The sequence below is a fragment of the Equus przewalskii genome, chromosome 22, assembly GCF_037783145.1.
Source record: "Equus przewalskii isolate Varuska chromosome 22, EquPr2, whole genome shotgun sequence".
NCBI classification, from domain to species: domain Eukaryota; kingdom Metazoa; phylum Chordata; class Mammalia; order Perissodactyla; family Equidae; genus Equus; species Equus przewalskii.
In genome coordinates this window covers 18,470,425-18,494,477 of record NC_091852.1, presented here as the reverse complement: position 1 = coordinate 18,494,477, position 24,053 = coordinate 18,470,425, and the positions used below count along the sequence as shown (strand labels likewise).

Genomic DNA, 24,053 nt, shown 5'->3' with positions numbered 1-24,053 from the left:
AGCATTCTGGGGGCATCTCTCTGAAGGTGTGGGGGCTGAGTGTGATGCGTTGAGGTCTGCGGCACTGAGGCTCTGGAAATATAGGTATTAAGAGAGGGGATTTCAGTGAGAGCAGTGGAAAAGGAACGTGCCATTCAAAGTGGCTTTCTGACTTCAATGTTTCCAGAAAGCACTGTCTCTGACAGGGATTATTTCCCTGTGTTTCCTGCCGGTGAATGTGCATGCTTTTGGCTGTGGAGAAGGAATGAACAAACAGGAGAGGAAGGAAGATAAATGAGAAGCACTGTTGTTCAATTCCTTGGGAAGATTAGCCATCCTCCCTAATACTCTCTCATTTTTCCTTAGAGATAGTGTGACAGAGTGAAAAGAGCAAAAGCTTGGATTTAGACACATCTGTGCTTGAATCCTGGCTGTTTCGGTTGTGATGTTGGCTTAGGCAAGAAACCTAATTTCTCAAACCTTAATTTCTCAATCTTGTAAAATTGGAGAAATAATACCTATCCTACAGTCTTGTTTTGAGTCTTAAATGAAATGTGTACAAAGTGCCTAGCCTAGGGTATGAAATAGAGCCCATCCTAAATAGTAGTTATAAAAAAGGGCAGGAGGAGAAAATACAGAAACAGAAATGGCAGACTGGGCTTCATCTGTTAATTTATTCAGCAAATATTTCAACTGAACATCTACTTTGTAGCTAGAAATGTGTGACACACTGGGCAAGACAGATATGCCTTCATAGAGCTAAAGGTGCAGACAGACAAAAACTCATGCAAACATAAATAAATGAGAGAAGTGTAAAGTGTGGTAAGTGCCATTAGGAAAGAAATAGTGGAATGAAAGGCAGGAAGTACTTTATATAGGGTAGTCAGGGAATGCTTCCTGGAAGAGGTGATGTTCAAGCTGAGAATGAAGATTGAGAAGGAACCAGCCATATGAAGACAGGAGGGAAAGAGTTTCAGGCAGAAGGAAGGATGTAAGCAAATGTCCAAGACTGAAGAAGACTTGAAGGTGTTTGATATACTGAAAGGTGACCAGAGTGGTTGAGGTGAGAGACCTGTGCTGGAGCAAGAAGAGAGAAACAGGGGGAAGTATTGGTAGTCATTCCTAAGGGAAAATCTCTCTTGAGAATTTGCCATTCCCACCCACCCCCACCCCCACCCCAAGAAAATGCTACCTTGTAAGAGATTTTTCCCTTTGGTACCATTCTGTCCTCTACAGTTTTGGAAACAAAATAGAGCCGTTTCGCTGAAATGCAGTGGTTTGCCTTTATATTCAAATCATTAGGATTTGATTGTTTCTTAAGTGTTGTTAGACTGGAGGATGGTGGGTTTTCGTGAATGCTCTGCCAGCCTCCAGGAGAACCAAGACTGTGCCCCGTCTAGTTCCAGAGCAGAGGAAGTCCTCTGGCCCATTCCCTGGGGAAGCCTAGTGAATGGACTCACACTCCAGTCTTTGCATTCATGCGGCACCTGCTGGAACCTGCTGGTGGAATTTCCACTTTTCCCCTGACCCAGGTCTGCGTGGAGGTCGACATGCTGCCAGGAAAACTGAAGCTCCACTTCTTGGGTCCCAAGTCAGCCTGCCCCTACCAGATAGGCTGATAGCTGTCATCTTCCTCTCCCCGGGGCAGAAACGGCCCTTCCTCCCACCTTGAGCCAGGCTGGCCTGAAGTAGCAAGGGAACTTGATTTCGCTTCTATCTGGAGAGCCTATATTGTCTGCCCTTTCAAACTAGGGCAGTAGTAATTGAACGGATGCTGACAGTAAGGAGGGAGTGGCAGGGGAGGCTGCATCATGTTACTTCCTAGCTGAGCGACCTCAAGCAAATTATTTACCTCCTCCTAACACATTTTCTGTCTGTAAGAACAGGGACGCTATCATCTGTCTCTTAATGTTGTGGGGCAGATAAAATTACAAAAAGATACCAGCAAGCTAAGTATTAATTTTCTGTTTCTTTCCTCTTCCTCCACTTCCTTCCTTCTCTTCCCTTCCCTCCTCTAGTCAGCGACTTCTTCTCCCTGTTGTCTGTCTTTTGTCATCGAATGGCTCATGGTTGGCTTGTGCGGATAGCCTGCAGTGTGGTAGTGAAACCCCAACAGTCATTCTCACCACTTGTTAAAAGTCATGGCCAAGTGCTGGAGAAGGATGTAATCACAATATTTAAAATCAAGTCAGGTGGGGTCAATTTCACTTATGTTCTTTTTCTGCCAGCCTCCACCAGGCCTGCTCTCAGTGTATAACGATGCTTCATTTTGTGGTATCTTTGGAAAATGAGCGTTTTCATATAAGTGAAATTTTAATTTATTTTCCAGGAAAATTAAGCCCATCTCCTATGGCAAATTATGCCAGACCTTCTCTAGGCCCAAAGGCACAGAAGGAAATAGAATGCGTAAGTGGTAACGGTGCAGAAGCAAGAATTTTCTTCTATGAGAAAGGCCCGTCTGCAGAGCTTTTAACATCTTTCACAGTCAGGCCACACCCCAGCAGAAGTATATCAGAATCTCTGGGGGTGGGGCTCAGGCATCAGTAGTTTTTAAAGCTCTCCAGGTGATTCTAATGTGCAGCCAATGTTGAGAACCACCGCTGTAGGGTTTCTTAACATCCCAAACCCCTATGCATCTGTAGAGGATGTATCTACATTTCTATGAATTAAAAAGAAGAAGAAGGAAGATGAGAAGGAGGAAAAGAAGAAAACTACAGTGATGTGGCTGCTACAGGCCAATGCTGTGGTCCACAAGGATAGGGGTGAATGAATGTCACAGCATTATGGAAATGAAGATGACAGACCAGCTCCAGAGTGAAACCTGAGCGCTGGCCACCATAGCTGATAGTCATGTGCAGATAACAAACAGTGGAGCTGGGCAGTAGAAAAAAATACTACTAAATACAACGACGATGACAACTACTACTTCTACTACTACTAAAGAAAAGACAAGAGAGCAAAGGCCAGATGAGAAGGGAAAAGAGGGGAAATGATATTTAAAATAAAGGAGGAGATTAGCAGGTAAAACATTTAACTTCTCAGTGAGAAAGAAGATGGCAAAGCAGATAAAATCCAAAAATAAATGATAGAGATAATAGTAGCAGCAATGATCTTTATGCAGCATCTGTTTGTCTTCCCTGATTAGGATAATTTTCTCAGGTCAAGGTGTGGGTTTGGTGAAGGCAGATAATAAACTGGGAGAATGATATATTGGGCAACATGTGATCAACATCCGGCTAATGGCCCTGGCTGAAACCTTGGAGTTTGATGAATGTATTCATTTACTGAGCATCACATCTAATAAGCAGCAGCGTAAATACTAATATAGACGGAAGTGTGGGTGAACGAGTTCAACTGAGAGGAGGTGTTTTATACACACTGATTAGCAGGGCAGAGAAAGCAGGAAGTACCTGATGTCCAGACACCTGGTTTACAAATAACCCACGCACATAAATAGCCTCTCTAGCTCCTTCCCATTTATTTTCCCCTCAACTCTCCTGCAAACTTCCCTTTTACTCCTGGAAACACTATGGGTCAAAAACACAGCAAAACTCATGGGTTTGAGTAAGTTTTGTGGCATCAGAAGTGGAGGAAGGGAATAAATGGGGATACATCTGTCTATTTTGGAGAAGTGATTTTCAAACTTGAGTCCTATGACCTTTGGTCGAATGAAGTATTCCTGGGAAAGGGTTAGAGAACTAAGATAAGTTTAAGACAGAGAAAGGGTGGGTCAGCATTTGTTATATTCAGCACGCTTCTTCTCCTTGCCTTTACCCAACATGAAGATGTTGTAGGAAGCAGAGTTTGGAAGCGATTTGAGTATGAGAGTTGACATTGGAAGATTTCCAAACAACTCAACAATCACTGTCACAGCCCATCCCCTCCTCTCCCTTCCCCTCTGTATTTTCCCCTTCACTGGTTATACTACCTTAAGTCCCCTGATCAGTAATTCCTTTGGTTCAGTGTGTCCTCTCTTGGAAGTTCAAGTATGTTACAGAGTTCAAGGAGCTATCAGTCCCACATGCATGAATGTGAATTCAATAACACTGCTGGCCTGGAGATTCCCCTGTAAACTCTGCAGTGAGGACATGGAATTTTAGGAGGTGGGAGATGGGTAATGATGGAGGAAGAAGATGAGGAAATCCTGAGCGTCCAAAGAGGATTCTGGGGGCCCTCTGGGAGCAATGCTGCAGAGGATAGAGTAGGTACTAACATGTTAATACATTAACAATTTTGTCTAGGGTCAATCTGTCCCAAACAAGGGGATGGCAATCTTTTTCTTCTTTCCTACTACATTTCTTGGTTTCTTGTTCTCAGTCTCTATAGCACACCAGAATTTTGCTAAATTAGTCACATTGCTTTATGAGAAAATGGATTCTGGGTTGTTAATAGATCCTTGGATCATAGCCCATTTATAAGCTGGTGACTTCCTGAAATGCGTGATTGACTGTTTAGCATAGGAGAGATTACCTGTGCAAAAACTGTTAATGAGAAACACAGAGGTTTACACGTTTAAAAATTGCTCAGAGGTTAAATGCGTATCCACATGTGGTATCTCTGGGGAACTAGAAGGAAATTAAGGCAATGTTTATGGCTCCTGTGAGCCTTAGTTGCTGCCACAGAGAGGCCTCTGATACAGTGGTTCTTAACTCTTTGGAGTTATTCATCCCTTGGGGAATCTGAGAATTGAATGCGTTCTTCCCATGATATGCTTATACGCATAAAATCTTGCATATATTTTCAAGGGATTCGCTGAACTCCTTAAAGATTTCTAGTTTTTTCTTGGAGGCTAGGCTAAGAATTCTTGCTCTGTTGAATTCAGGGAAGACACTGGCCCATATATTCCTACTTGGAATAGAAAAATTCCTATTTGGGAATGGGCAGTAGGGTAGGGATGGAGAAACCACTCCAGTGCTTGTAGGACCTAGTGCATTTATAACCCTTTGAGAGAGGATTCGAGAGCTTGCACAAATTACAGAAAGATGCATAAGGCATGGTCTTTTTCCTCAAGGAAAATTAGATTTGGTTAGACCAGAGTCAAGGAACAAGACTGGTAGTATTAGTAGCCGTGGCTGGAAAGGTAGACCAGACCTGGATCATGGAGGGTCTTGAATGCCAGGCTAAGGAACTGACATTTAATTCTGAGGTCCGCTATGTTCCAACCTATGGCCATTCTTGTACAATCACCTTTTGCTATATCTATATACCAAACATGGCAATTAGATCTTTTTCTTCAAACTGATTCCTCTTTAAAATTTGTAATTATTTAGGCTTAATATCCATGGTTTTGTGTGTCATTATAATTATTTGTAGTATATATGCAAATAAAAACATCCCTCTTAAAATACAAATATTAATTTGCATTCCACCTGAAATGATCTCATAGTCAATCAGCATTCCTCCCACGGGAAAACACTAGTGAGTACGATGGGGGTTTCTGACTGGGTGGGAGGTTATGTAAGGAGAGTTGCCCTTTAAAAGGAGTCATTCAGCAGTCGTGTGTTAGTTGGCATGGAGAGGATGGTGGCTGTGAGACCAGCAGAGACAGATGGTCTATGCAGGCATGGTGAGACCCTGGCCTCCAGAGGCAGGGTGGGAATGCAGCGTGGAGATGAGAGGTACAGTCTGAATCACTCCCGTCTCTAGGAAGACCTTCTTAGAGTTGGGACTCAAACCAGTTGTCGTGTAAATTATTTAGTAAGTCAGCTGTTAAAGAGAATAAAATAATAAAATCTCTTTTGGTATTATTTCTATTTAATGTATTATTTTTATTTTTTTCTCAGTAAAACAGAGTACTTTCTATGTTTTCCATTGCCTCTAATTTAGTGATATTTTTTGATGAATATGGCTGAAAAAGGTCAGGAGCACTAAGATTCTATGCATTTTTATTGGTTATAAGACAGAATCTGAGACCTGGATAGTGCGGCTGAAAATCAATAGGCATTTCCTGTATACTTCTGTAGTCTTCCCGAACTTGTTTAATTTTTCTGGTTAGCTGACAGATAGACATAATTCTTACCCCATTGTTGTGCAGCTCAAATGACATGAAGAGTGCAACAGAACTTTGTCCATATCAGGCATTACTATACATTATACATCATAAGATGAAAGGTGTTATTATTATTATTATTGTTATTAGCTGTCTTGGCAAGGAGTTGTATAAATGACATTTCCTTAAAATTCCTTTTTTAGTTCAATGAATATTTTGTGAGTAAGACATAGAGTAAGTAGATCTCTAATTTTGGGCTTCTAATTAGTCTGATTAAGATATTAGGCTGGAAAAGAATAATTTCAGTTGGCGCTTGATGCAGAAGTATCAAGTGATCTAGACATTGTGCTTACATTTTCCTTGTAGGACTATGACTGCTGCACAGGGGCAGAGGGTATTCCAGGAATACTAACCAACAACGTATTCTTTTCTGACCAGGAATCTTGAAGTCTGATAAATATTTCTTTAGATTATTTCAGGAATGAGAGAGAAAGTGGGCTCCTATTCTACAGTCATGTTTAACTTGGTCAAACCCAATATTTAAAATATGGAATCAGCTGACGTATGGTGGAAAGAGCCCAGGTATTGCAAAAAGATGCTCTCGGTTCAGGTCTTGAGGTTCCCGCCAACTAGCTACATGACTCTGCACTTGTCACTTAAGTCTTTGAGTCTTGGTTTCACGCTATAAAATGGAGATACCAAAAGGGACCTGAGCAAAGTTGATTGTAATATCAAATAATATGACATGAAAATCATGATGGTTAAATATAAAGTGCTATGTAGACAACATCGTCATCATCATCATCATTGGTACAATAAAGGTATTTATTGAGTGCTTATTATGTTACCTGCATATATTAACTCATTTAATCCTCATAATTAGCCCCATAATATAAATACCATTATCATCCCAATTTTCTGGAGGAGAAAATGAAGGTATCTAGAGATTAAACAATTTGCCCAATACCGTGTATTAAATGGCAGATCAAGGACTTGAAGCCAGGGAAACTGACTCCAAAGCCTGCCTCATCCTTATTCCTGGCACAGTGATATTCTAATCATCTAAAAGAGTTTCAGAACTTGCAAAAATCAACCTGTAACCCACTGTGAGTTGAGAACACAATATAGAAAACATTTTTAATGGAGCAATTCTTCTTCTGTATCCTCTCTCCACTATCTCATTTAAAATATCTGGATTTAAATTATGTTAAGATGATATTCCAATGAACTTAAAAGGAGTTAGGTACAATTCAGCATCTATCTCAAAGAACATTTCTATTTCTCCCCAAACACTGTGTTGGAGAGAACTGTTTTCTCAACTTGGTACATGACTCTACGACTTTTAGCCATATGGCCTAAGAAGCCCCTTCTCGGCTCTAAGAGTTTCTTTCCCCCATGACCATAGAAGGTCTACGGTGCTTGTTTGGTCATTGGTGTAACACAGGGAAGGCGCTGGCTTCCTCCTTTCCTATCACACAGGGGGTTACATACATGTTTCCTCTTGTCTGTACTCTCTGTCCATTGAGATGAGCAAGGAGGCAAGGTGGACCCTGAGGATGGGATGACAGGTCACTGAAGTCAAACTGTGCCTCACTGACAGTTTCAGCGAGGACTGGAGAAAAGACAAGGATAAGGGTAGACATCTGTGCTGTACTCTATTTAGCATCTGTACTTACACATAGAACAACTGTAATGATAGCTAAAGTTATTGAGTGCTTCCTAGGAGCTGCACACTGTGCCAGTGTTGTTTCCATAGGCTGAAATGCTTAATTCTCCCAGCAACCCAGGGTCACGGGGTAACCATGCTCTTCAGGAATATCTCCTACAAGGTGCCGAGACCCTAACCTGCCAAGTAACACTAACCCTGCTGCCCCTGGTATTAAGAGTCTGACAGGCATCTACTTTTCTAAGCAAGGAACATCTTGGACTTTGTGGCCCTCTCTCAGATATAAGATGCCTATCTGCAAAAAGAGAAGAACCCTCTTTGTTTAGAAGTCATGTTTGCCAGGTTTTTATGAATCTATGAAAGGATAGGTAGAGAGCTGCCCTTCAGTTTCCCAACTTGTGACGGGATGTCAGCATACACTTTAAATGTGCCCTCATAAGCGAAAGAAATCTCCCTCACTGAAAGGTAGCAGAGTGGGGCCTCCAGAGCCTCATGTGTGAGGCATAGACAACACCCTCTGTTGCTTTCCTAGTGTCTAGGGGAGATTCATCAGCTCTGGCCCCTGGGGCCAACAAGCAGAGGACAGGAAGCCATGTCAGTGACATCTGGGTATTGCATGGCCTTGCACTTGGGAGGGCATGGATATAGGACATGTGAAACCCTTGGGCCAGTCTTGATCTTTTGGTGTTGTGACATTTATCCAATTGTGGTTAAAGAAAAAGAATCAAAGCTTAATCTGTGCCAGTAAGCAGGAATCCCTAAGTGTGGCAGATCCTAGAACACATGGGTGCTATTATCACTCTTTTTTAAAGCTAGGGATCCTGGGGCTCGATGGAGGTTAAGTCACTTGAGTGATGAAGCCAGAATAGAAATCCCAGTTTGTCTGCTTCTACAGCTTGCTCTTCATAACCACCACATTAGAATGCCTCCCATAGGTCCAGCAACTTAAGCAGATGGCCCTGAATCAAATTTAAGTCTATAAACCAAATCTATGACTCCCTGAGGAGACATGCCACTGTGTTAGTGGAGATTTCAAGGCAATTTATGGATACTGAATATGTATCTCTCCTCACTAACGTATATTCATCTGAATTCACTCACTCACCCATTAGACAAAGATTTATTGAGCTTCTGCTACATAGGTGCTGGGCTACTAGGCATCGTTAGGGATGAGTGAGTGCGGGGAAAACAGAGTAATGAATTAGACACAGATTCTGCTCTGAAGAGCTTACGTGGGAAGTTAGAGATGTACATAAATAAGGTATACATGATATGTACCACAAAAGAGTTACAAATAAAAGAGTGAAGTGTATTCTAGGGGGGTGTGTGTGTGTGCATGTGTGCGTGTACGTGCATGTATGTGCATGTGTGTTTGGGAATTGGTTCTGTCTAAAGAGCGAGTTCTAAGTTCGAATAAACGCTGGGAAGTATGAAATAAAAAAAAAATGACTGTAAGAAGATCAGTTTGGTTAGCGTGAAGGGTTCATAAAAAAGCGATGGAATTTTAGACTGGAACTATAAGCAAAACATTACACTTTACATTCAGATGAGCGATGTGATTGGTTCTGTGCTGCAGCAGAAGGCTCTGGCATTATTATAGAGCAAGGGCCAGCAAACCACAGCCTGTGGGTCAAATGTGGTCCATGGTCTGTTTTTCTATGTCCAGTAAGCTGGAAATGGCTTTTATATTTTAAAGGTTTGTTTAAAAACAAATAAGCAAACAAAGAAAAATATGTGACAGAGACCATATGCAGCACACAAAACCTAAAATATTTACCATCTGCTTCTTTACAGAAAAGTTTGCCAACCTGTGCAGTGTACGGGATGGAATGTTGGCAGGATATTGGATTAGGGGAGACTAGGTTAGGAGGGGACAGCAATAGTCTAGGCAAGGAAGAATGAGGGCATGGGTGAGTGTGGAATTTGGGAAGGCAGGGCCTGGAGGAAGTCAAGGATGGTTATTTTTGCATTTGAGAGTTGTCTCAAAATGACAACTGAAATCAGAATAGTGAATGAAAGACAAAAGAGCCAAGACCTTATCTTTAATAAACATCAGTTTATAGAGTGGGGAGGAAGAGGAACTAGAAATAGAAAGATAAATGAACTGTAAGAGAAATGGCAAGGAAATAGAAAGATCATCTAACAAACGGAATCCATGGGAAAGTAACTTTGAAGAGGAAAGAGCGAGTTGACAGTGTTCAATGCTACAGAGAAGTTACTAAAAAGGACGCAAACCTGATGACCTAATATCTCTGCTTCCATTTATTCCATTAGCACATCTTCTATGTCTTGGCTTTTCCTTGCCTTCAGGTGCCCTACCCGAGTGAGAATGTGATGGTATTGAGATGCCACAGCTTCAGCTGCTAGGACATAACATGACCTATTCCTTAAGTTTAGGTTCTTAGGTTGCATGTCCATCATCTTCCAAATAAAGGTAGATACCAGGTCCCCTCTGAGTCTCCCCAAACTACCTCTTCTCTAGGTCTCTGTGTCTCTAGACATCCTTGGAAGCTTCTTGACTGATGAGGTTTAAGGAAAAATCAGTTTATTTTCTGTATTCCTGAACATCCTGAATTGATGGACTGCATAAACGTACTTAATAGTCTAGCTACAATGTTTGTGTCTAGATTTTAGAATCGTTGTTACCAGCTAGAGGAAAGTAAGAAGGAAGCTCACGCTGCCCTATCATAAAGACTGTGAAGTGCATTACAAATGCAGAAGAAGCATTCAGGAGATCAAAAAGTGAAAGGTTTAGAACAACAATTGTTGGGAAGGCTATTGACTAGAGATGAATAAAAGGATTGCCCAGCATAATTGAAGGCCTAATTGAACCAAATTAGAACCAAATGACTCAGCTTTGGGAGTGGTATCGAGAGGTATTAAGTACACAGGGCCGAGGAATAGATAGGTGAGAGGAGTCAGATGACGGAAGAGTGGAAATAGATAGTTTGGACTGTCAACTAGGCACAGGACAAAGAAAACTACACTTTAAAACATGCTGCCACATAGAGTATCTCAGGAGCTTTATCTCAGACTAGTGAATTATGGAGAAGTTTGCCATTCAAGTTTTCTATGAATAAAGTGATGGTGGTGGGGAGAGACGGGAGGGCGGTTGTGTTTGGAGGCGGGACGTGAATCCTAAAGTCTTGGATTTGGAAGCAGCATCAGTTTTTTTTTTCTTTTTTTTCCAAAGATTGGCACCTGGGCTAACAACTGTTGCCAATCTTTTTTTTTTTTTTCTGCTTTTATCTCCCCAAACCCCCCTGTACACAGTTGTATATCTTAGTTGCATGTCCTTCTAGCTGTGGGATGTGGGATGCCGCCTCAACGTGGCCTGACGAGCAGTGCCATGTCAGCGCCCAGGATCTGAACCCTGGGCCGCCGCAGCGGAGCGCGCGAACTTAACCACTCGGCCATGGAGCCGGCCCCGCAGCATCAGTTTTGAGTGGAGACATGATTCCCAGGTGTGACTGGGAAGTGGCGGCAAGGGGAAAGCACTGAGCCCTCTGAGGCTCTGCAGCTGGGAGAAGAGGACAGTAAATTAGAGGAGCCATCTGTGTGGAAATGGAGGATGATGAACTAGGAGCTGGGCGGGCATCCTCCTTCACCATGACTCGTTTAGGGCCACACAGACCATGTGGCTTACATTGCTGGTCCAACCAGTACTCCTTCACTATAGAATGTCGAAAGTACATGCACTGCTCGAGCCTGGGGCTGGTGGGTTGGAAGTGGTGACAGAGGAAGGCTTCTGCAGGAGCTCAGAGAGCGGACAGGAGCTCCAAGAGGCAACAGCAAGGGGAAGGAGCTGACTTGTGCCCTGGAACTGAAAGGCTCCATGATTTCTACACACACAATCAGCCTCAGAGTGGGCTTTGCCACTTGGGGTCCTCTTTTCCTGGTCATGACATTCTTTATGAGCAGACCCTCTTGAGGAGGAAGAGAGTGGGGGGACACTGTGTCCTGGTCCCTTACATTTGCCCCCAAATTAATATGCTGCTGTGAACAGTTTTTATCTCTTTAATTTTTATTTTTTCTGGATAATAATGATGGAATTTAGCTCCATAGGTTGGTATGTAGGGTGATACATCCTCTCAGAAGGTGACAGCTTTTGAGATGTTGTTTTGACCCAAGGTGGGAAATAAGCAGAGGAGAAATGAATTTCTTCAAGAGCAATACGAAGTAAGTAGAAGGTACTCTTACAAAAGGCTCCTCAAGGCATATTTTCCATGAGGCCACACAGCCCAGTGGCCCAGGTTTCACAAGCTAAACATGCGTCCACAGTGCAGGTCTTTATTACATAAGTTAATAGGATGCCAGGATGAGAAAGGTGTCAGATCAGCTTTAGAACCAAATCCCTTAGCAGAACTCAGCAAGAGTTAGAGTGCCCTCAGAATATTATATCCCACTTAGTTTGTCAAGGGAATCAAAAGACTCCTCGAAGAATGTCAGAGTGAAGAGGAACTCCACTGTGAACATCCTTGTTCCGCGTGCTAAGCTACACAGTATGGTGAGTAGACGCTACTTGGGCTCTGCCACAAGACAGCCCCAACGTGGCTCTTCCTGGCTGTGCACACATCTCCTCACCTCTCCAGCCTCAGTACCCTCTGATGCTCCCTTCAAAAGGAGGAAAATAGGGGCTGGCTCAATGGCATAGTAGTCGGGTTAGTACGCTTGGCTTCAGTGGCCCGAGTTCTCGGGTTCAGATCCCCACATGGACCTAAACATGGCTCATCAAGCCACGCTGTGGCGGGATCCCACATACAAAGTAGAGGAGGATTGGCATAGAAGTTAGCTCGGTGAGAATCTTCCTCAAGCAAAAAGAGGAAAATTGGCAATTAGGTCAGGGCCAATCTTCCTCACCAGAAAAAGAAAAGGAGAAAAATAATGCCTATCTCATGTCCACCTCCTTTAGAAAGCATCTAGTACTGTCCATGCACATATATAAACCCTCAAAAATGGAAACTATTTTAATTGCACTTATGATTTTAAAAATCCTAATTTCTGCCTAGATGTGGAGATAAGGACAATTTATTTCCTTTAAGATCCGATTGCCTTAGCCCACAGCTAGGGATACCTCACATATCTTGCAATAAACACCTCATGTTAAAATGCAGTTGACCTTTTCAGCAGGGGCCATAATTACACAAGATGACAATTATCAGGCAGAATCCTAGGGAACAGTCCTATGAAATATCCTGAGAAGCATATTAAGCCTCATTTGGTTTTATGACTTCCAACTGCTTCCTAGAATTTTAATTCTAACTGCCCCTCTAGGAAATTTGCGGGACTGCTCAAATGCATAGTTCTGGTAAGATTTCACAGTCAGCATTGGCCTTAGCGCTGGAAAATCATTAGTACTCAGGAGGAAACCCATATTGTGGCAGGTGGAAACTCAGGGTTTCACGCGCCTCCTTGGGGGCGGAGGGAGCCTTTGAGCTGAAACGCCTTGAGCTAACCACATCCTCCGACCTGGGAGGAAGCCAGTGGCACTCTTGGGGTTGACAGAGGCTTGCCTGGGGCACCAGCAGTCGTGACTGTGAACACCATCTTCATGCTGGCTTCTCTATACATGGCGTCCAGACCACCTAGGTCTACCGAGACTCAAGGATTAGAGGTGCTGTTCCCTTCTCCTCACCTCCACTCCTTTTGCCCCAAACCTGAAAGCTGCTGCAAGGCTTCACAAAGGTCACACGGATGCTTTCTGGAGATGGGTCTTGCTTAATGGAATCAAGTCCTCTTTTTCTAAATAGCAGGTTTCTCAAACTCAGAAATTGCCTCCCTCCCTTGCTCCTGGCAGTCTCAGTGAGTCCCTGTGTGTGCCCCGCCGTCCCAGGCACAGGCACACCATTGCGAACAAGACAGTTCCTGCCCTGCCTTGAGGAGCTTGCAGCCTAGTCGGGGAACTGGTTGAAGGCAGCTCGCTCCAGCTCCACTCTACCCTCTCAATCTCCCTATGTTCACTGCAGCATTATTCACGATGGCCAAGAGGTGGAAGCAACACAAGTGCCCATCAGTGGATGAATGGATAGTGGCTGAGCCTTTTAGGGTCTGGCCCTGGTGCCACTTTGGAGGAGAAGTGCCTCCTTGATGTCTCTAATCATTCCAGGATGCCCACACTGACTTGAGATGGCCCAGAACCTGAGTGAGGCCACTGCTCAGGTTTAACTGCTCCTTTCCTTCCCCTGTCACAGGCTCAAATGACCTTCCAGAACAGTCTCCACTTGCTGAGACCTACCGGGAATCTACCCCAAGTGGGCAATGTGCTATGTTTGCTTCAATGAGACAATGTCTGTACAAAAAAATTTCCCACAGAGATTAAACACCACAGGTTTTGAATCCTAGTTCCTCATTTACTAATCGAGTGAGCTTGAGTTTCCTCATCTGTAAGGTGAGGATGATAACTACACCTCTCTCATCAGGACTGTGGCAGAGATCACAGGGGATAGTGATGTAAAGATTTACCACCCTACCTGGCACATAGCCAGCGCTCCGTAAATGCTCGCTCAGGTGGTTTCTTCCATCCTAAAGAAGGTCTCTGTGATTACACCACATTTGCAAGACCCTTTCCCCAGATGTAAGAAATGTTTCATTAGCTATCAGAGGACGCTTCAGAAACTACAGAAGTTTCCAGGAATCCTTTGAATACATTTCTCCCTTTTCTATTTGTACGATTAGCATATTAGCTTGGACCCTGTGTCACTAAGATATTTGACAATAAAAGCACATCAGTGATTCACTACTCACAAGCAAAGTGAAACCTCAAACCTAGGAGAGGATCAATGTAAGCATCTTCCAGGAGCAAACCTATTTTCTCTCTTCAGCTCATTTGGGTGAGGTAATCGGAGGCACTTGGAAGGAAGTCAGGCTAAAACTTCAGTAGGAAGTCAGGCTAAAACCCTGCTGCACACACTTCATTAAATCCAGGCAGGAAAAGCAGGGTCTTAACTACTGCAGGGAGCAAACTACAGGAGCCAGCGGAGCCTGAGGAAGGTTGCGAGCTTGGCCAGAACTAAACAACAGTGGGTGCAGGACTCAAGAAGATGGTGAAACAGACAGAGGGAACATGGAGAGGGCTCTGCCCCTCATGGGGAACACTTTACATACCAATTCCTTCTTCTTCATGCACTCCATGAGGATGATGAAGAGATGCTGAGCCTGGGTTCGAGTGTATGTGAATGTCTTCTGGATGGTCACCAGCAGCTGGTCCCTCAAAGATTCATTTATAAGTCTGCAAGGAAAAATAATGTCAAAAACAGGTCAACCCAGCTCCTCTACAGTATGTATTTCTGAGAAAAATTATAGAACACAAGAAAGCATTATGAGGATTTACTTTAGAGAGGAGTTCTTTCTGTATTTTTCTCACAACAGTTATTCGACTGTGATAATTTAAAAAACCAGTGCATTTAAAAATAAATCCGTTTTAATATTTCAGAACCTAAAAGAGTAAAGTAAGAAGATTGATTTAGTTATTTTGTCTCTCTCTTTCCTTTATATATGTGTCTAATACTCTCTTTCTCAAGTATTGTTATCAAAAAATGCCTTCAATTAATCCTTTGCATCTTGGTAAAAAATTTACTGTGTTACTTATCTGAAGAAGATTTAAATTTCAACTTTATCTCTAGTTGTGGAAAGAAAGCTTATATCCCAGTAATGGATTTTTGAACACCAGTGAGGAGAAATAGGACTTATGTTTCCTCTAAAATCATTCCATGTAAGTGGTAGCTTATCTGACCTATGATTCAGGACATCATTATGCTGAGCTTTTACTGTGTTACAGCCAACGAGAAGAGTCTGACCAATAAAGACATATCATATTGACTATTTCATTAAAAGACAGTTTTCCTACTATAGAAGAATGAAAGAAAGCAAGGAAGGTGCATCATGTCCAATCAATGCTCTATTATCTCTTGAATAGGGACCAAATCATAACTAAATTTTAATTCCTCTCCCGCTAGCCTGGTGAGAACTAGTCTGTCTCTACCAGCCATCAAATGGCAGATGAAAATTCACTTTATTATTAACAGATATTGTCCGAAATCAGGAAGATAAAACTGCTCTCAAGGGCCAGTGACCAAATTATCATAATTTGCCCAGTATTTTACAGTTCGCAATTTTTTTTCATAGTTGAAGTATCAGCAACTCCTATATATGACATAAAATATAATTATTCTCATTTGGTGCTTACAGGAACCCAATAGGCAAAGGATTTGTACAGTTTAAAAGGGAAAGATAGTGTAGCCAGAAAGAGCCAGCTGCTTAAGGTCACTCCGCAGAGAAGTGGTAGAGCCAGAACTAGTTTTTCTGATTCCTTGTCCAGTGCTCTTTCCACTACACCACGCTGCCTCTTATTACACCAAGTGCACTACACCGCTGCCTCTCTTCGTCACTGTGGCTGATAGAGAAGGACATTGTGAAATTTCCTTTAACAGAAAGCATGACAAATTTTGTTGCTTAAAATAAAGCAAGATGGGAGGCCTGAGAATATCTTCATATCACTGGTCTGCTGTGCCCCAGGATTGTGTGAGGATTCACCTGGGTGTACTAGGTTGGGCATTATGGTGGCCCTACTTTGAGGAGGGTGCATTCCCCATGACAGAATTATACCAAGATCTTGGAACGTCACTTAGCTTGATGGAGAACTGGGTTAGCCCTTCTGCTCCCCAGGAAGATTTATATCATGAACATATACATTTAGGAAAAGAAGGTGGTCCAGATAAGGTTACAAAATGATTCCAGATCCTCTCAAGATTACTAAATTATTTTGGAAGACTCTGTGGCCTTAGGTGTGGGCCAGTCTGAAACCTTTCATTCATTCATTCATTCATTCAACATTGCTTAGGGGTTTCTATTTAGTGCCAGGGCTACAGGGATAGATGAGATATACACACTCCCAGCCTTCGTTGAACTTAGACACCCGAGGAGTAGAAAGACAGGAACCAGCAATGCAACTGTGATTGACAGTGATGAAGAAGTAGAGAAGCTTGTGGCAGGTGAGTATAATCTAATCTAGGAGGTTCAGGGGAGACTCCTCTGAGGGACTGCTGTTTTATCTGAGACATGGAGAACGAATGAGCGTTAGCGTGGTCAGCGGGGTCGGGAGCCGGCTAAGAGCGTTCTTTGCAGGAAAAAACAGCATGAATAGGCCTAGTTAGGAGAAAATAAAAAGAAGGTTGGTATGGTTTGAGCATAGGGAGTAAAAGAAAGAGTGGAACAAGATGGGGCTGCAGGAGGGATGAGCAAGGACAAGATCATGGGGGACTTTCCAGATAGTGTTCGAAGCCATTGAAGGATTTAAGTTGGAGAGTGACATGATTACATTTGTGTTGCCAATGAATCTTCTTGAAGAGTCCAAACATGAGCAGTCAGACCTGGACATGTGTCTACTTCTCAGGTAACCCATGTGGATGGGTCTAGAGGGTTCTGTAATATCAAGTGTACACACAGGTTGTACATGATTAACAACAGGAGAGACTCTCCTGATTAGCCACTTGATAGAGCCCGTCATTTGTCTGCAGCTGTCTAATTTCGATAACAACTCAAAATTTGTTTTCCATTGCCAACCATCTGTAATGGAGTCCCAGTTCCCTGAGGTCATTAGCTGTTTGAAGGATCTGTCTGTCACTTGCATCCAGCCTGTCACTTTGTGAAAATTGAGGAATGATATGCAACTTAGCTGACACTGATTGAGGGCTTCAGTGCTTTGGAGAGCTGAAAGGCACTAAGAATCTTATACTATTTAGCCCAATTTTGCAACGGACTGAGTTGTGGCTTTGGCTAAATCATTTAGCAGTAAGAACCATGGAATTCTACTTCTAGAAGGAGAACAATTCTCTAGGTTGGTGTTTTCCAAAGTGTGGGATGCCTGTCATTGATGGAGCAGAGATGGTTTTCACTGGAACAAAGGTGATCTGGTCCTTCCAAAGGACTAAGTTATACTCGTTAAATATTAAATAACTGTTATTTCTGGTTCAATTCTTTTCCCATCTTTCTGAGTGCATCAAGAGGAAAATCTCATTTTTGATGCTTTTTGGCCTTTAACAGCTCCCCAATATTTGAAAATTTCTTCCCCTTTTGACAAAGAAATAACAGCTATTATGTCCTATGCCTTTGGCAGAAAGAGTTTAATAACACAGTGTTAAAAAAGATCCCACATGACATTTGACGTGTTCATAGCACGTTATAGCTTATGACACACAGCAGCCTACAGAGATAATCTCATTTGGTCTTCGTAACTATCTGAGTCAAGCAGGTATTCCATTCTGCAGAAGAGGAGACTGTGGCCCAAGAGGTTAAATGATTTGTGCAAAGTCGCATAGCTTGGTGCTCTCAACACTTGAGTTGATTCTATTGCATTCAGCCTTCCTTCCGTGCTGCTGCTTTTCCTGATTGTAATCTATAAATATGTCTTTCAGTTTCCTAATTGTCTGCGTTGGAGGTAGAAATTTAAGCGTATTCACTGTGAGAAATTGCTTTTCCTTTTTTGTGATATAGAGAACATCTGAAGGAAATCAGATGAGTTTGAAGAAGATAAGGGGAAACCAGTAAATGAAAACAATGGCAAAGTGCGTGGAGTACATTGAAGATTAAATTTGCTTCTAATTTTTCACAAGTATTTCCCATGCTGAACTAGATTTTTTTCTATTTGGCACAAAGGCTTCCTCTGTGTTCTCCAAGTACCCTTTCTTATTGTGTGGCCATATTCCTTAGGATTTTGGAAGCCTGCTTTCCTGAAATTATTGCTTTCTTAGCTCTTCTCATTTTTTTTTTCTTCACAACACTGGAATGATTTAAAAGTCTTGACTGTGATATTTAATCTTCAGCAAAAATAGAAACAAGCCCATTTTTAGATTTCTTTTTATGGCATTAGAATAGTGATTGAAAATTTCTTGACATCAAAACATGGTCATAGTATTATGTAAAATTTTAGTTCTAGAATTGAGTCTTTGACAAAGTGGTGCCTATTTACAGAAACTGTTAATTTGTGGCTCCATATGTACCAATGCTATTTTTGGTATACCTCAAATTAGAAGGTTTTCTGATTTAAGAAGTGTAGTCATTAAAGTGAGGAAAATCTCTAAGCTATGGCATTTGTGTTTCCATTTAAATGCTGTACTTGTGATCTGGAGCTCTTTAGACGAGTCACAGAGTTATTTGAAATAGGTCAGTGTTCAGACAGTGCTCAAAAGGTCCCACAGTTTGTGATTAGTATTCTGTTCAAATGCTGCCAATACAACCCACATGTACACTCTTTTCTCAGGAGGAATATAATTACCTGCAATATCAGAGTTTTGTTCCCGGATACAAAGTTAGAAAATGCATTTTGAATTCAATGGCACTTGAAGAGCTGGACTGAGGTGACCGAGGTTAATGACTTTTGAGGAGAGGAGGCTTTCTTGTGTCCTCCATAGACACTCTCTATTAACTTATTCAGATACAATATGAGAAAATTTTACTTATGTAAATAAAAAAAGATTGTTAACAGTATCACAATTTGGTACTTAAAAAAGTATCATTTCCCATGGAATCTCTAATGCTGTAAAGAAAAATGAAATTTTATCATTTGCTTGAAGCTAAAGCAAGTTACTAAATGAGATATTAAGGGCACAGAAAGGTTACCATGTCTTGTCTAACATCACAGAGAATGGTATTTTCCTTTTCTATCTCCTCCCCTTCTTCTTATTTAGTAAAAGTTACCACTTCCTCCCAGATGCCATGACTCTGGGGTCACAAGTGACAGCATGATTCTTCCCAGAGAGGCAGGACAGCATTGTGAATAAAAGCATCATGGCCCCCAGGCCAGGCTGCCTGGAGCTAAGCTGTCACTTGCTAGCTATGTGATCTTGTGCAAGTTATTTAGTCATTCCATGTCACATTTTTCATATATGTAAAATAGGAATTAAAATAGTATAATCATAGACCTGTGACTATTAAATGAATTAATTTTCGGAAGGGGCTTAGAAAAGTGCCTGACACATAGCAAGTCTTTTGTAAGCATTTGCTGTTATTTAAACATAGTCCTACAATGCTCCTTAAGAAAGAGTCCCTGACATATTCCTTCTTGTCAAGTGGCATGACCTGTGACTGGGCCTTCTGTGGGCAATTCAGAGCTCTTTCCTGGGATCGACAGTGCTCTGCATACCTGATGAGCCCGATGGTTGAAGGACCATTACAATCTAGGCTGAGGAAATAAGTTTCCCACTGCAGAGAGGTCAGAGATCACCAATTCTTTCTTACATTTGGGAAATAGAGATACTTAGCTGATTTAAGAGACTTAATTATATGTACATCTATTTATGTATTCATTCGACAAACAATATTGCTGCCTACTATCTGTCAGCACTTTGCTAAGGGTAGAGAGATGAATAATATTCAATTCTAGTCTCAAAGAACTCACAGAGTTGTATGCCGTATATTCTGGTAATCTCTTAATAGGTAACACACCCCCAAACATAGTGATGTAAAACAGTGTTTATTTATTGTGTTAATAATTTTGTGGGTCAGGAATTCACGCAGAGCACAGCAGGGATGACTCATCTCTGCTTCTTGATATCTGGGACCTCAGCTGGAGAGGCTAGAAAGGCTGAAGATGGCCAAATGGCTCAAGTGGGGCCATATGTCTGGGGCCTCAATTCTTCTCCATGTGCTGTGTGCTGGAGCTGGCATGTCCAAGATGGCCTTTTTACTTCCAAGTCTGGGATAGCTGAGAGAACTGACGGCTGGCTGGCATTGCTCTCTGGTGGTTGCAGAGTAGATGGACTTCTTGCATGGCAGTGGACTTCTCATGAAGTGGGGATTCCAAGACAGAGTGTTCAAAGAGGCCCAGGCAGAAACTGCAAGGCTTCTTAAGACTTATCCTCAGAAGTCCCCGAATATCATTTCCTTACACTCACTTAATCAAGCAAGTCACTAAGAGCAGCCCAGATCCCAGAAGAGGGAAGGAATAGACTCCAAGTCTTGATGAGAGAAAAGCATGAACACACAGAGATGGAATATATTGATGGCGATCATCTCAGACACAAGCTACTCCATTGAGTGATTCTGTTCAGATGAGACATTGTAAAACAGAGATCTTTTCCATATTTCAGTGATACACAGCCTCAGCTGCCTTACTTTGAATTCTCTTTTAACAACTGATTATAATGAGAACCACCATTTTCCTTAAAAGTGCTAGTCTAACCACTCATAAATATTTTTTAAATGTTATTACTAATTTGAAGCATAGAACTTGTAACTATTTTCTCCTCTGCTCCAGCTGCCTATTTACATCTATTTAGCACCTACTGTGTACCAGGTTATTTCTTTTTGGCCTTGAGCACCTGGCCAGAGCCTGTTTTTCATGGATCCCATCATCAAATTGTCTCCCGTACATGCTGTATGTAAGGGACATCTTCAGTAAAATGCGTGCATGCTTGGGTCAACCTTTAAAGCCCAGGGTAAGTTACTATCAAAAACAGTGGGTATTTTCTTTGTGCTCTTATCTCACTTTGGGGTCTGTGTACAGAGAATGCAACAACAGAAACTTTTGGCTTTGACAACTCTTTCCAGAAACTGGATAACAGAGAAATGTGACTTCCTAAAATATTGTTCAAGTTTACCTCAATCTTGATGTACCTTGGGTTGGACCCTTATCATGTCTTACTCAGATGGTACCAACAGAGGACCACTGATTGGTTTCTTCTCTATCCTCCTCTAATCTGTTCCCCACAATGTTGATAGATGGTTCTTCTACAAAGTAAACATGATTCTATCACGTCCTTCTTAAAACCCTGCAATCGCTTCCTATCACTAGCAAGATAACACCTCAATTTGCATATGACATTAAAGGCTTGTCATGGTTTCTCCCCCCAGCCAGGCTCATCTCCTGCTACTCTATCACACAAATCCCATGATACGCTCTCACCCACACACGCCAAAGTCTTGCATGCCTCAATAACCCTTGAACTTGCTATACCTGCTGCTTGGAATACTCACTACACTTGAACTCATCATTCAAAACTCATCATTCGAAACTCAGCTCAAACTCCACCTCCTGTGTAAAGTGTCTGATGACCACTCTCTTGGTGATCCCACAGCACTTGATACATATTACTACAATTATTATATGGCATGAAAATTATTTGTTTATATTTCTGTCTTCCTCTGGTAGATTATGGATTCTTTGGAGCAGTGATTGCATCTTTATTCTGCCTGTACCTTAAGCTCTGGAGGAGTGTACAGTTCGACTTTGGCTCTAGAAGAATGCTTGCAGATTGACAGAGTGAATGAGTAGCTTCCTGCTTTGTGGCAGCTAACCGGGTGGTCTTCCACACACTTCTTTGTTCCTCATAGTGGGATGAACTTCAAACCTACCAAGGGAAAATGGGAGAAGTGGCATAGGGTTTTGTCCCCCCACAATGTGTTTTTCTTGATCCTTTTTCTTTCCATTAGATTCATCTCTGTGAAATATTCTTAACCTCTGCCTATCTTTCTTTAAACTCACAGGGTACTTAGAAATGAATTGGCTGCCCAACTCAAAAATCAATATTTGGCTCTACTTCTGGAGACTGTTTTCCCTCTTTGAATTGCTTTGTAGCTATTGTCAGGGGAAGATTCTTATTCAATTTTGTCTCTCCCATGATGCATAGGGAATTATCTTGCCCATAAAATTGCTCAAGAATTGCTTGAAGACTTTAAAGACTTCAGTGATATCAAGATAATTTCCTTCATATAGATCTTAGTGGTTTTGACAAGTAGAAGTAATTATATCACCCAGAAATCAATTCAACATACGTCTATATTTTTTCAATTAATTCCATGTCATACATGGGAGGGATGAGGTCAGTTCTGCAATCTGTCATAGAAGATGGAATGACATCATTAAGGCACTATAATATGGTGCCATTGGTTGAAATCCAGTTCCTTTATTTACTACTTGAGGGACCTGAGACAGGTTATTCATTCTCTTTAAGCCTTCTTCTCCTTATCTGTTAAGTAGGGTGGAGGGTGAGGTTGTATAAGTCTTTTAAGATTGATGCATTTGGGAAAAAAGATCCTGTATGGAAAGCACCTAGTTTTGTTCTTGGCACATAATCGGTGTTCAATAATCGGCAGGTTTTGTGTTGCTAAGTACCCTGGAGCTTTCACACCTGCAGAGAATCCCAAGGATGCCTAGCTCAGAGCTGAAGCAAGGTAGCTGGTGTGTAAATTAGCTGGAAAAGACCATCCCTATGGAGAAGAGAATGATTGCAGTGTTTCTATAAAAGTTGGATGGGGCAGGTCTGTGAATGGCATGAAAGAGGCTACAATGCAAAACGACTTAGCAAGGGTACCACTGGAAAGACCCTATCAGCTCTTGGATTATGCTCATCAAGGTCATGTAGAACCAAACAAGCCAGTGATGCTAAGATGCCTTAAAACCAATACTCTTAAATAGTTTTATGCCATCTTGAAGTCAAAGAGGTGTTAGGATCAGAATTCTTACTTGGCTGTGACCTCCTCCTGAAGATCAGATTGTGATATTTCTGGAGTCTGCATGTTCCAGGGAAAGCGCTATTCTGAAAATTCTGCTGAGGGATTTGAACTTCAGGATAAAAGAATGACGACTTTATAGCAACCATTTTACAGATGAAGAATCTGAAGCCTACAGAGGTGAACTGACGTGCTAAAGATTATATAGTTGATAAGTATCAGAGCTGGGCTTGGAAGACAAGATCAGGAAGGATGAATTATGCTAACCTAAATACGTAGGTTCAATTCCATGTAGTAATGGACAGTTAGAGGTCTGCTGTTTAAATGATCACATATGAGTGGAGATTTCTTCTGTTTTATCCCTGAGCCAGAATGCTATATATCTTATGTGCGAGAAGACTGAGTAGTGTGATTTCAAGGATCCATTACTTTCCCAGAGTTACTCCTCTAGCTTATCAGACGTCCAAAGTTTCATTTAATTAATTGTAAGGCAAACAAATATTTTGTGCAATAATTAGAAACCTTAAGAGCAACTCTTGTGATAAGTGATAAATCGTGTTAAATTCAAACTTAACTGACTGATGGTGGTGGTTTTCAGAAAACACTGCTTGAACAGACTGCTGGGGAAGACGTGAAAGGAACACAGAAAAATGGCCAATAGATGGGATGGGATGGCTGGGCCATTACTCTGCACGAGTTTTTACTGAGGATCAATTCCAGATACAGAGGGCCTCTATCAGCGAAGGCCTGTGAGAAATAGTGCCTCTGATTTAGCTTTAGTATCTAGCCTCGAAAGGCTGTTCACCTGGGCTTCTCCTGAGGTTCCCATCTAGCAAGATGAGGTAGTTGGAAGGATCTTAGAGAAACTGCCTGTAGTTGGGCAGGATGTACGTGCTTTGATGATACAATCTGTTCTCTGAAAAATTTCACTTACTACCACCCATAGGGTGATTATTTCTTATGTTTGTTCAT

General features: G+C 41.9%; 1 protein-coding gene across 18 annotated transcripts in view; it reads right to left on the bottom strand.

The window, feature by feature from the left end:
• Positions 1–24,053, bottom strand: part of TRPM3 (transient receptor potential cation channel subfamily M member 3) — a 502,828-nt gene that overhangs the window by 150,327 nt on the left and 328,448 nt on the right. For all 18 annotated transcript variants that reach the window (XM_070590426.1, XM_070590437.1, XM_070590427.1 and 15 more), the window contains one exon: positions 14,739–14,862. In XM_070590426.1, coding sequence (XP_070446527.1) covers positions 14,739–14,862 — 124 coding nt within the window. The remainder of the gene's footprint in view (positions 1–14,738; positions 14,863–24,053) is intronic.